At 37.3% G+C, this 13682-nt stretch overlaps 1 protein-coding gene across 1 annotated transcript in view; it reads left to right on the top strand.

Annotated features, from left to right (window-relative positions):
* Positions 1 to 13682, top strand: part of GRM8 (glutamate metabotropic receptor 8) — a 702547-nt gene that overhangs the window by 320775 nt on the left and 368090 nt on the right. The window contains exons 4-5 of the mRNA XM_045576508.1: positions 12005 to 12140; positions 12594 to 12748. Coding sequence (XP_045432464.1) covers positions 12005 to 12140; positions 12594 to 12748 — 291 coding nt within the window. The remainder of the gene's footprint in view (positions 1 to 12004; positions 12141 to 12593; positions 12749 to 13682) is intronic.

Genomic DNA, 13682 nt, shown 5'->3' with positions numbered 1-13682 from the left:
TGGGAAGAGGCAACACATTAGAAGTTTAGCTCTAGCTTCTAACTTTCAACAGTTAACATCCCCACTGGACTGGAATCTCTAGTAAGATTTATTATTCTATGAATTTGGGGAATGAAATTTGAGGTATCTACAAAAAGTGATACAGATGGCTATTGCTTGGTGAAATTGAATTACCATATGAGGTTTATAATTTTTTATTTTAGTAATTTACAACTAACGTGTTTTCTAGGGGGCAAAAGTGATCTGTTAAACACTTATTTAATTCTTATTAATCTATTTGGAAGATATCAGCATTTTTTTTCAATCTTCAGGTGAAGGATAGAAGCACAGAGAAGTCCCACAACTTACTCAGTCACATAGCCAATAAGTGAAGGGCCAGGATGTTGTGCCCCAGAGATGACATTTGTAACCATCATATCACTCTTCTTCTGAGCAGACACTTGGACCTGTGACAGCTATGGCTGAGTTAGAAAGCCTGGTATGCCTGGGCATGAGCCTTGGGAACCTATCCCAGCCCAGTCTGCCTCCTGACCATCATGATCTCTCTGAGCATCCCCATGGAGACGGGCAGGGGAGGGGTTCTCTGTGCCAGTCTTTTCATAGTGGATTGTCCATATTGCTCTTCATGGGACACAGAAGGAAGTAGTAGTATTTGGCTCATGCTTCTGTAGCAGGAGCTTCATTCCCTCATTTCATTGCTTTTAGGGTCCCTTTAAGAGTCCACATGGCTTTTGATAGGAGGAAAAAGACATGCAGTGTGTGTGTGGGGGGGGGGGGGAGAAAGAGAGAGAGAGAGAGAGAGAGAGAGAGAGAGAGAGAGAGAGAGAGAGAGAGAATGAGCACAGCTTTAAGTGTAATTGTCCATGTTAGAGATAACACTTTTTCTTTACTGTGATGTGTGAGAGAGACCTCTTTCACAAAGTGCACTTTAAACTGATAAGCACATACTTTCATCATGTTATGCACTTTTTCTGCTAAGTCCCAGTTGTATACCACATAAAAGTGAAAATACTGTTACAAGAGGCGTGATTACACTTATTTGAACCTTAAAACAAATTTCACTCAACTATCCGTAATAGGCCAATGACTTTAGGCCAAATTGTTATTTTACTTATGCTTCCAGAAAGATGGAAAGAAATTATGCCAAGGGTAATCAGGGTGGAGAATTGTGATTTGTAGTAAGAAATATATACTTGTTCTTTATCTCTGTGTCTGGCACAGAGCTCTTAAGACCTTTGGGATTTCTGAAGTGATGAGTGTGATTGAGCTGTATTTTGTTAAATTAATAAGGCGACTTGGGAAAAACCCTTAGCTAACCTAAGAATGGGGCTGATTGCCAGGAAAACCAGAGGTAACAAGCTGGGGAGGAGGGTAGTCTTTCAGAGCCAGACCCCTAAAATGTGTACTCCGATGCTATACCTTTATCGATAGCATCAGATTGAGGTGAATTGTAGGACAGTTGGTGTCCAGAGAATTACTTGGTGAGGAGAAAAGCTCCCTACCCTCAGATTGGAATTGGGATCTAGACACTAAGAGTTTATGTGTTAACATTGTCTTGAAGAAAAAGACAAAAATTTGTTCTTTCATTGCTATTATCTAACATTGTATTCATAAAAAAATAAATATTAGTTGACTGGCTATATCACGTTTTTATTAGTCCAAAATCAGTCCATTATAAGACTTTTTTTTATTAGTAAAATTTTTTGACCCATCATTTTTTTTTACCAAAAGTTTAGTTATTCTCTTTAACAATGGATAAACAGCAAATTATGTTGAATTGTTGATGCCTGAAAATAAAAGTCTGTCATGCAGATCTATCAATTTATACAACCAGAGACTTGATCTGATTGACTTAGACCTTAACTTGACCAAAATTCTGAAAAAACTTGAGAGACAGGTAGTAATCATGCTGTTTAAAAGAAAATCGCATTTAATATTCTATGCATAGCTTTGTAAGTAATTTCATTCTAAGACTTGAATTCTTGATTTTCATCACAGTTGGAACTTGGTGCCTTGACATTGTTTCTTGTTTTATCTTTCTCCTTGGACAAATATTAATAGATATTTTGTTCTTAAAAATAAGTAACAACTAAAACATGATTTTTTATCCTTTCAGATTGCCTTATCAAAACTTCTCTAAATACCAGGGAGTTTATGGTCCTGTTTTTCTTCTCTGAGATGACTATCATTACAGTTTGATACTATTTGTATACATTGCCTTTCTCTGTATAATTAAGTCCTCTTTGAAGAGGTGTTTTGCAATTAAACAATACAATTTTATCAGTGATTTAACTTACATTGTTATTTCAGAGATTCATCTTAATTTCTCTATAAATTTGATGCCCATTCAATAAAGGCATTGTTGCCCTTGCCTCAGGGACTGCTCCAAAGCCCCTGGAATGGTTACCTGGCTACAGAGAGCTGCCTTGAACAAAGTCTCTGCCCCCCCTAGCCAGACTGCCAACATCCAATGACTGATTGAAGTGCGGGTATAATGGCCCTGCCCTGCCTTCCTGGTCTGACTCAGGAACAACTCTGGAGGCCATCCTAGCCTCAGAGCCCCTGGTGGCCTTGGGTGTTTGTCTTTGGCCAAAATCAGCTGGCCATCTCCTCACCCAGTCCTACTTTATTCCTCAGAACCCCATAGGGTGGATGCCAAGGATAGTTATACATTTCAAACTCCTTCTAAGGGTCTGTTTCTGGGGAGCTCAATCTGCTACCTTATTGTCTCAGATTTTAGGTTCTAGCCCATTAATAATCTGTAGGGCAAATGTTTAAGTGAATCAGAATTTGTGGCTATTTCCACAACAAATTTGCTTCTTAATAGTTGGCACCATTAATAGTTTAATAGTGTTTGCCATTCTTTTATTCTTTTAAAGAGTAAATTTGAATTTTCAACCTAGATTTTTGCAATATTGTGACTTTCCTTTGAAAGAGGACTTGGATCCTTTGGGTAGGAATTAGAAATTTGGAGAAATGGATGTAACTAACTTTTAATATTCTCTCACATTGAGATAGTCTCTATCACATTGTGTTAACCAATAAGAGGTGAAATGTGAAATCTAGTCATTTGTAGACATGAATATATAATATAATCATTATAGGCAATTGGCAAGCATCACTTCTCAGAACTTAAGGTAGTTGATAATATTATACAAAAATGGTGAAGGATTTAAGAATATGATTTGTTGACAATCCCATGTATTAGATCTAATTATCAACTATCTCTCACCTCAGGTTTTGTGTTGAATCTTATCTGGTCATGGTTATTATTATCATTAATAATTTTAATAATTATGTATTATTTTTGTATAGAACTTTATATCATTTTGCCCTTTGTAATTGCATACTCTTGATGTCATGGGTGAGCTATTATGAACCTGTCACAGAGGTAAAGAAATTGAGGGATGAGAGACTAGTTCAAAGTCACACAGGACCCACTCTCAGGTCTTTTGGCTCCAAGTCTGTTCTCTTTCTCATTACAACACCTTTCTGCACTAGCAAACCAACACACGGAAACAACCAGAGACATTGGGCCACTCACAAGAGACTCAGCTTTCTAAGGGTAAAAAAATTAAGAATGGAATTATTTACACATTTTCTTTTGTATAAAAAAAAGAGCAAATTATCGTGCCACTCTGTAGATGAATAAACTAAAGCCAAAGTGACATTCTAATTCATAGCAGCCTGTTAAAAACTATTTTGGGAGATAGCGCCCATTTCAATGGCAACTTCCTCTGAATTACCTGGTCCAATTTTTTTATGCCACTTATTTTTACATATGTATTTACACAAATCTTTTTCTTCCCTACTTGCTAAAAGAAATTTGAAGGTAGGATTGTCTTATATCTATGTCTCTATCAGAAGCATCTATTACAGATCTTGCATTTATTAATTAACAAATATTTGTTGAAGTCTCTATGTAACAAACAGTGGTAGGTGTCAGGGGTTTGGTAGAAAATGTGAAAGACAGGGTTCAGTAGTCATGGAGCTTATAGTTTAGGGTGAAAACAAATAACAAAAATAAAAAATTATACAATTATTGTGGTTGCTCCAGTGAAAAGATCAAGCGGAAGAAGAGACCTCAGAAAAGTCTTCCTGAGGACATATATTTACAGGGGCAATTAGAAAAGCTTTTTTATTTATTTGTTTATATTTTTGTTTTTTAATAGAAAAATGTCTTTTTATTTTTTTGACATATTTTTTTTTTAACAAACTTAAGGTATAATTAATTTAATTTAATTTATTTTTTATTGAGAGTAGACTGGTTATATATATATACTAAAGAAATTTAAGTCAGTTATATAATTTGCATGAGTTCTAAGTATCTTAATTAAGTTCCTAATTGTCAACAGAGGTACTATATTTATATAGCTATCAATTAGAATTACAAGAGATGGCCTGCTGGTTCTTCTAAATGAGTCTTTAAACTTGCTTTATCTTATTCATCAATTATTTGTACCCACTAAACCATTAAGCAACAGGTATAGTCAATTATTGATGGGCAAGAGGATGGAAAAGTCTAGACCTGAAGTCAAACTGCTCTAGTTTGAATCTAAGTCCTAGCCTCTTGCTAGTTGTTGATGTTCCCATTTCTCAGTTTCCACATCAGAAATAGGTAAGATGATGATACCAAGCATAGAGGTTGCTATTAGGGGTAGTGAGGTGTCATAGAGTGAATGAGATTGGAAGAAGTGATCACAGGTCTTATAAATGTACCTACACTTACAGTGTTCACTTGAACAAATGATCTTTTAATTATCATTAAAGAATCAAAAGGAAAAATATTTATATAGGCCAGGAATTCAGAAAATTCTAGATAGCAGTCAGTTATAAATTCCTCCATTCAACATTTTATTCCTATGTGCTAAGCTTTAAAATTTATTTCTTGCAAAACTGAGCACACCTGCAGAATAGGAAAGCTAATGTCCCTAGAATTGTACATGATCAGTACTCTTTCAGAATAAGATATGGAAAAATAGTTGCAATAGACACGTTCTTTGATGGAAGGCATCTCCTCTTCCTCCTACCCACTCCAGGAGTCTAAATCAAGTCAGAAAGTCTCTTGAAAAATTAAAACAATAGATAAAGAGCACTAGAGGAAAACACATTTTTTTTTTTTTATTAAGCCTGAATGTTCAATTAAATTTCACTGGTTTTTTTTGTTTGTTTGTTTGTGTTTTTTTTTAAAAACAAACTCTAACAGTATATAATGACATCTTATGAAGTCATAGGACATTGTTTGTTACTGCATTTTTACTAATATTATATATTTATGCTGTGATCTTTCATCATTAGAAAATTTTACATCTTTATCTGGCCTTTCTTATGTGTACCTCTTGTCATCCTAATATATAAAAAGCCTGGGGCCGCCACAATCAAGACAACCAGGATGGACAACCGAACAGCAGGCTGTGTGGGGTGACCAGGCTGGTAGTTGGGGGCAAACAGGCCTGCAGAGGGGGTCAGTAAGGAGTGACTAGGCTGCCAGAGGGGGACAATAAGGGTCAACCAGGCTGGCAGGGGGGCAGTTATGGGTGACCAGGCTGGCAGAGGGGGGCAGTAAAGGGTGACCAAGCTGGCAGGGGGTCAGTAAGGCATGGCCAGGCTGGTGTGGGGGCAGTTTGGAGTAACCAGGCCAGCACGGGGGGCAGTAAGGGGCAAACAGCCAGCGGGATAGGGCAGTTAGGGTGACCAGGCTGTCAGGAGGGGCAGTTGGATGCAACCATGACAGCAGTGGGGGCAGTTAGGGGTGACCAGGCCAGCAGGGGGAGCAGTTAGGGGCAATCAGCAGGCAGGCAGGTGAGCAGTTAGGAGCCAGTGGTCTCAGATTGTGAGAGGGATGTCTCATTGCCAGTAAGGGCTGAGGGGAGCCCCCCCCCCCCCCCCCCCAATTCATGAATCTCGTGCACTGGGCCTCTAGTTTAATTATAAGAATGCTGAGGACAGGCAATCTATGAATGTCTGTAGCTCCTGAAACTAGGTAGACAATGATCACTTATGAGTGGATTAATTGTCTTCCTTTTTGACAGATATGAAAACAAAAAGTGTGAATGAGTTTCAGGGCTAAGAAAAGAATCCTAATCTTCTAACTCCAATCACTTGAGAAGCAACACAGCCCATGATTTAATAAAATACCCATCAAGCTCCAAACAGCAAAGTGCCATGTGGAGTAGGTTCTCCATAAGTATTTGTTCAGCTGAAGTGAATTAATTATGCAGTCCCCCTTTCCTAAAAATTACAAATTGGCCATGATGACAAATCCTAGGTGAGGCAGAGGAATAAAAAAAAAATGTGAATGGATTGAGACTATAAATCTAACTTCACTAACAAAAATGTTTAATAGATCCTGAATGAATACATGAATAAATCATTGCATTCAGGCTAAAGTTTATGTCTAGATTGCCTGTTCGCTTCATATGAAATAGTCTTAATAAAAACTTTCCAGCCTTCATTTTTGCTGGCTATGAAGTCAGTAGTAATCTCAGAATGATGCTTAGGATATGGCATCTTTAATGGGATGCTTAAGTAATCACAACAATTTAATTAAAAGGGCAGTAATATTTTGAAGCAGCTATTGTTCCCTAGAGAGTGTTTCAGTTTGGGTTTACATTTTTATAGTTACCTAATGCTTCCACTCACCGCAGTTTTTTTGTCTATTGTTTATTTAATTTTTAAAGATATTAGGCATAGTTTTCAACTTACTGCTAAGTTATGTGATCATTCCTTTCCAGACTCATTCACTGTCCCCCTCTCTAAAGCTAGTGGGTTTTCCTGGCTCCATCATTCGCCTTTTCTTATTGTTGACTTAAATGTTTCCTCTGAGTAATCTCTTCACTCCCAACACTTCAACTACCTACTGTGTCAGCATCTGACAAAATTGTAATGACATCTCCCTTCTCTCTCCTTAGCTCCAGACCCACATATTCAGTTTGATGTTTCATGGGTACTTCAAAGACAACCTGTCCTGAATCTAAATCGTGCTTTTCTCTTCCACCTACCTGCTCACTCCTACTTGAGTTTTTCCTACTTGCTTAATGATGGCACTGCATATACTGGTCCCAAAGGCCAAAACCTTGGAGTTATGCTTAGTGGTTTCTAATTGCTTCCTACTTAGATCACATCAGCACAACCTAAATGTATAGGATTTTCATTTGCCAATCCTACTTCAATAGGCTGTAAAACCTAGTATCAAGCATCACAGATTCTAACTCACATTCTGACAGCTCCATCTGCTGCTCCTTAGCTTGGATTTCACTGTGTTTTCCCTTTGCCTGTCCCCATAAACTCCCAGCTGGGCTCATTGCCTCCAATTCTTTCCACTCCAGGTTGCCTGCTACATCAGCAATCCTCATCCATTTTTCTTCCATAAAATGCATAGACAAGACATGTTCTTATGGGCTACTAAAACATTTAGGGAGTAACTTGAGAAGCATTTTAATCATTCATAATCTTCCATTGGCCTGCACAACTGTGCGTAATCTGACCTCTTATCTCACACTCACCTCTCATCTTTGTTTTACATTTCTCTTCCCATCATTTGTGAACTCCCTGGCTCTTCCCTGCCCTTTTCCATGTTCTCCTCTCCCATTTTATCTCCTTTCTGACCTCAACTAAGTGATACCACTTTTGAGAGGCTTTTCCTGAATACTCCTCTATATTAAATTCACTCGCTCTTCCCCAAAGAACTTGCCATAATTTATAATTATGCGCTTTTTTTGGTTTTGTTTTCATTAAGCCTGGCTCATGAACATTTCTAAACTTTGTGAAGTCAGAGACCATATCTATTATATTCACCATGACATCCCATGGCCCCCACATAGAATCTAGCAGACAGTGGGTACTCAATACATATTTCTGAAAGAATAAATCTATCATCTCAACTATTAATGGCATATCAGTAGTCTAGCTAACTAGACTATTATTGCCCATAATCCATAGACAGGCTCAGTCTATGGATTATGGGCAATTCCCACCCTTGTAGAACATGTTGTAAGGTTAATAAAGATATTGCAGGGATAATTTTGACTGCTTTAACGTAAAGAAAAATAAATCTCCAGCTGAAACCGGTTTGGCTCAGTGGATAGAGCATCAGCCTGCGGACTTAAATGTCCCAGGTTCGATTCCAGTCAAGAGCATGTACCTTGGTTGGGGCACATCCCCAGTAGGGGTGTGCAGGAGGCAGCTGATTAATGTTTCTCTCTCATCGATGTGTCTAACTCTATCCTTCTCTCTTCCTCTCTGTAAAAAATCAATAAAATACATTAAAAAAATAAATCTCTAGTAATCTAGAATGTTAATTATTCATTATTAATATGAATGTTAAATCTGATCACAATACATTGGACATCTATTGTCTGGCTATTAGACATGCCCTCTTTGTTTGGTTACCAGAGATTTTTCCCCGAAAACATGGAGCCCATCCTGTAGTTCTCCTGCTTATGAGTTTTCAGTAGATTCCTTAGAACTAACAAAAATGTTCAATAGGTCCAGAATGAATGAATGTTTTCAAGATAAAGCCCTAATTACTTGGCTTGAATAACAAAGCAATACTCAAGCTAGGCCTGGCCATTCTTTCCAACTTCAACCTCAGTTTATCATAGGCCATGATCAAGCAAGATTCTTTCATACTTGGCCTCTTTGAGAAATGTCCCACTTTTGTCCCTACATGGTTGTTGTATTTGTCCTTTAACATCCATCTCTGCCAAAGCTGGTTTGGCTCAGTGGATAGAGCATTGGCCTGCGGACTGAAAGGTCCCGGGTTTGATTTCTGTCAAGGGCATGTACCTTGGTTGGGGGCATGTCCCCAGTAGGGGGTGTGCAAGAGGCAGCTGATAAATGGTTCTCTCTCATTGATGTTTCTAACTCTCTATCCTTCTCTCTTCCTCTCTGTGAAAAATCAGTGAAATTTAAAAAAAATTTATATATATATATATATATATATATATATATATATATATATATATATATAATTTTTTTTTTTAAATCCATCTCTCTCAGCCCTGGCCAGTGTGGCTTAGTTAGCTGAATGTACTCTCATGTACCAAGAGGTTGCTAGTAGGATTCCTTGTCAGATCGCATGGCCAGGTTTCAGGCATTATCCCCAGTAGGGGGCATGCTGGAGGCCAAATGATGGTTTTCTCTCACTGATGTTTCTTTCTCTCCCTCTCCCTTTCTCTCTTTCTAAAACCAATAAAAACATATTTTTTTTAAAGAAACTCTTACCTTTTAAAAAAATTCACATCTCTTACACATTTTTGTTACATATTCTTCTCTGCTTTCATTTATGGTATAATCTCTTAATTTTGAAATTTATCCTATAATCCATAATAATTTATTGGAATGTCTATCTCCAAAACTGGATGATAACTCCTGAATTGGACTCTGTATTCCCAGTGTTCAGCCTAATGCATAGCATATAATGGCATCCAGTTACTTATGGGTATCTGAATGTATCTCTTATTGCCTGGAGTAAAAATGCCTTTTCCTACACACGCAATGGTATGAAAGATGATTTAATACTCAACTGACTCAAAAAGCCTGCTCAAAACATAATAGAACTGAAACATATTGCTGATATTGCTTTCCACACCCCTAATATTAGCATATTATTTCTCTGCTTTATTGCCACCAAGAAACTCTTCTTCTTTTATCCTAGCCCAGTGGCAGAGATCTACCTTAAACTTTTCTTTTTGGTCTCTCTTTGCCTTACAAGGAAAGGCCAGGGAAGAGTTCTTTACTGTAATAGTGGGGTGGGATTTCTACCATTTTGATTTTCATGATGGAGACATATGTCAACTGAGGGTTTGAATCTTTGGGACTTGTCTGTGTCTCAAATAGTTATGAGGACCACTTGGTTCATGACATGTCATTATGCTAATGCATAAGAATTTTGCTGCCATGCTATGAGCTATAAGATGAAAACAACTTTAAAGGAACTCTATTAATAAATAGAAGTATCAAAAGGACCTTCCCATTAGTGTTTTCATACATAAGAAAGTCTTACTCATGCTTTTCTCTACTCATACTTGTTTTTTGACTTGTATTAAATGAATCAAAAGGATCCTTCTTCCTTGACTCCTTACCTCCCATCACACTTTATATATATATTTGATTTTCTTATAGACAGTCACAAAAATAATGCTTAAACTTGGGAAAAAACATGATGTATGATTAAGTAATTGATGTAATGTATTTGATACATACATTATAATGCAAACAAACATGACTGCTTTTAACAGTCAAGAAAGGCAGATGTTTTAAGACGCCGGGACCGGTTTGGCTCAGTGGATAGAGCGTCGGCCTGGGGACTGAAAGGTCCCGGGTTCGATTCCGGTCAAGGGCATGTACCTTGGTTGCGGGCGCATCCCCAGTAGGGGGTGTGCAAGAGGCAGCTGATCAATGATTCTCTCTCATCGATGTTTCTAACTCTCTATCCTTGTCTCTTCCTCTCCATGAAAAATCAATAAAATATATTTAAAAAAAAAGAAAGAAAGGCAGATGTTTTAAGAAACAATATTCTGTACCAAACCACATGTTTTTATAAAGTAGCACTGTTAGTGGGAATGCAGATTGATGCAGCCACTGTGGAAAGCAATATGGAGTTACTTCAAAAAATTAAAAAAGCAACTATCTTATAACCCAGTGATTTCACTTCTGTGAATTCATCCAAGGAAACCTGAAACATTAATTAAAAAGAATACATGCACACCTATGTTCATTGCTGCATTATTTACAATAGCCAAGATTTGGAAGCAGTCAAGTGTCCACCAGTAGATGGATGGATAAAAATGCTGTGGTACATTTACACAATGGAACATTACTGGGCCATAAAAAAGAAGGATATCTTACCCTTTGTGACAACATGGATGGACCTGGACAGTATTCCACTAAGTGAAATTAGCCAGTCAGAGAAAAACAAGTACTAGATGATTTCATTCATATGTGGAATCTAATGAACAAAATGAACTAACAAGAAAAAGAGTGACAAACTCTAGATACAGAGCAGGCTGATAGCTGTTGGAGGGTGGGAGTTGGGTAGGGGTATGGAGGGATTGAACATAAAAGAAAAAAAAAAGAGAAAATAAACTCATGGACATGGACACAGTTTAGAGATTGCTGAGGGGGGGGGGGGCTGGAGGGAGGAAGAGAAGAGTATGGGAGAGATAAATGGTGATGGATAGAGATTGACGTGGTAAACACATGATACAGTATATAGATGATGTATTGTGGAATTGTGCGCCTGAAACCTGTATAATTTTGTTAACCAGTGTCACTCCAATAAATTCAATAAAAAAAGGCAAGATATAAAATCTTGGTGACCATATGGAGAAAAGGGAACCATTATGCACTGTTGAATACTCAAGATATAAAAATCTAAATTGGTATAGTAACTATTGAAAACAGTATGAATGTTCCTCAAAAATTAAGACTAGAACTACCATCTGATACATCAATCCCCTTATGGTTATTTATCCAAAGGAAATAAAAAGAGAATCTGGAGAAGATGTCCACATGCCCATATTCTTTGTAACATATTTTTCAGAATACTCAAGATATAAAAATATCCTAAGTATTCATAAATAAATAAAGAAGATGTGACTATATATATTGTATATATATATATATATATATATATATATATATATATATATATATATATATATTTCAGTCATGAGAAAGAAAGACATACTCCCATTTGTGACCACATCAATGGAACTTGAGAAAAGTATGCTAAGTGAAGTATAATGATGGTAACGAGGAGAAGAGGGCCAGATTGAATAAGCTATGAGGAGCTAATGTACGATACATTACAGTGATTATAGTTAATAATAATATTTTATATACTTTAAAGTTGCTAAGATAGTATATCTTAAAATTTTTCATCACAAGAAAGAAGCAATATTCTATACCAAGTTATGTGTTTTCATAAAGTAGCTAACCTCATTAAGTTGGTTAAATAAATGCCCTTGCTGAGTCATGTCTTCTTTTGAAAAAAAAATAGGTGGTGTTTGCATTGCTCAATCGCAGAAAATCCCACGTGAACCAAGACCTGGAGAATTTGAAAAGATTATCAAACGTCTGCTAGAAACACCTAATGCCCGGGCAGTGATTATGTTTGCCAATGAAGATGATATCAGGTACTGATTAATTTTCTTCCTTATGTAGGATCAGATTTGTGGTCCATCTCCTTTTTTTTTTCTAACATATTTTATGTTCAATATAAAGTCTTGTGAGATTTCACAGGAATTGAAACATTCTTATGTAATTTGCCTTATGGTGCATGGTGACACAACAGCCTTCGAGTTTCTAAGTCTGAAATGTCTATTGAGTAAAACCCGGGGACTGAAAGAAGTGAGACAAGTCAGGTTGATAGAATGAAGGGAATATGATTAAGGATAAGGCTAATTAAGGTGCTGAAATTAAAGTCACCAATATATTTTCCTTAGAAGATGATAAGCCTCCGGCAGTGAGAATGATTGTCTAATGGTGCCCTAGCAAGTGTACATAACTTGATATAGCCATTTTGTAACATTCATAAGTGTAGTGTTTCTTGACAAATGTGGTATGTTTATTTCTTTTTATTTTGATAGGAGGATATTGGAAGCAGCAAAAAAATTAAACCAAAGTGGGCATTTTCTCTGGATTGGCTCCGATAGTTGGGGATCTAAAATAGCACCCGTTTACCAGCAGGAGGAGATTGCAGAAGGGGCTGTGACAATTTTGCCCAAAAGAGCATCGATTGATGGTAAGGATGCATGGTAGAAATTTTTTCATTCCAATTAAATCAAAACTCAAAGGTGAAACCAGAGTATCAGCGTATAATGAAACACACCCATTATGGATGACCCTGGAGAGAGTGTTTAGTTCTGATGGTGAAATTGCCAAGACAGTCATTATTTAACCCAGCACATACAATTTTTATTAGAAGAGTACCTACTGTATTTTTTTTAAGAAAGGCAATTATAGGCCGAAACCGGTTTGGCTCAGTGGTAGAACATCCGTCTGTGGACTGAAGGGTCCCAGGTTCGATTCTGGTCAAGGGCATGTACATTGCTTGTGGGCACATCCCCGGTAGGGGGTGTGCAAGAGGCAGCTGGTCGATGTTTCTCTCTCATTGACATTTCTAGCTCTCTATATCTTTCCCTTCCTCTCTGTAAAATATCAATAAAATAAATTTTTTTTAAAAAAGAAAGGCAATTATAGCTGGCCTTACATATATCCATGATGTTAGCCGTTTTCATGATGTCACCCTCTAAGTTTGTACATTTCCATGGGCATATATGATGGTTATAGCGCAGTTGGAGAAGAGGGTTTGCTAATTAGAAAATGAAGAGATGGTGCTGGGCTGACCCCATGGATAAAATAAACCCTCCAGCAAAGATGTGGAGCATCCCTGAAAGGCAGCTTGACTCCCAAACACCTTTGCAAATGGTGCTGACAGGGATTGAAATTTCTCCCTTTCCCACTCTCCTTCCGAGTGAGGCATTATTTCCAGCTGGTCTCTCTTCAGTATGGCCATTACCTGAGCAGGCTGACACTTTAGCCCATTAGCCATGACTCAGAAGATTCTATTAGTATTGATTAGTTAATTGAATTAGTTGAAAATGAAACATATAGGACAGATAAATTATGAGGTGGGTAGAAGCATAGAAGACTTGAACATTAAACCCTGAAAGGAG

This window comes from Pipistrellus kuhlii, unplaced genomic scaffold (genome assembly GCF_014108245.1).
Source record: "Pipistrellus kuhlii isolate mPipKuh1 unplaced genomic scaffold, mPipKuh1.p scaffold_m20_p_10, whole genome shotgun sequence".
Taxonomy (NCBI): domain Eukaryota; kingdom Metazoa; phylum Chordata; class Mammalia; order Chiroptera; family Vespertilionidae; genus Pipistrellus; species Pipistrellus kuhlii.
This window is presented reverse-complemented; position numbering and strand designations above follow the sequence as displayed.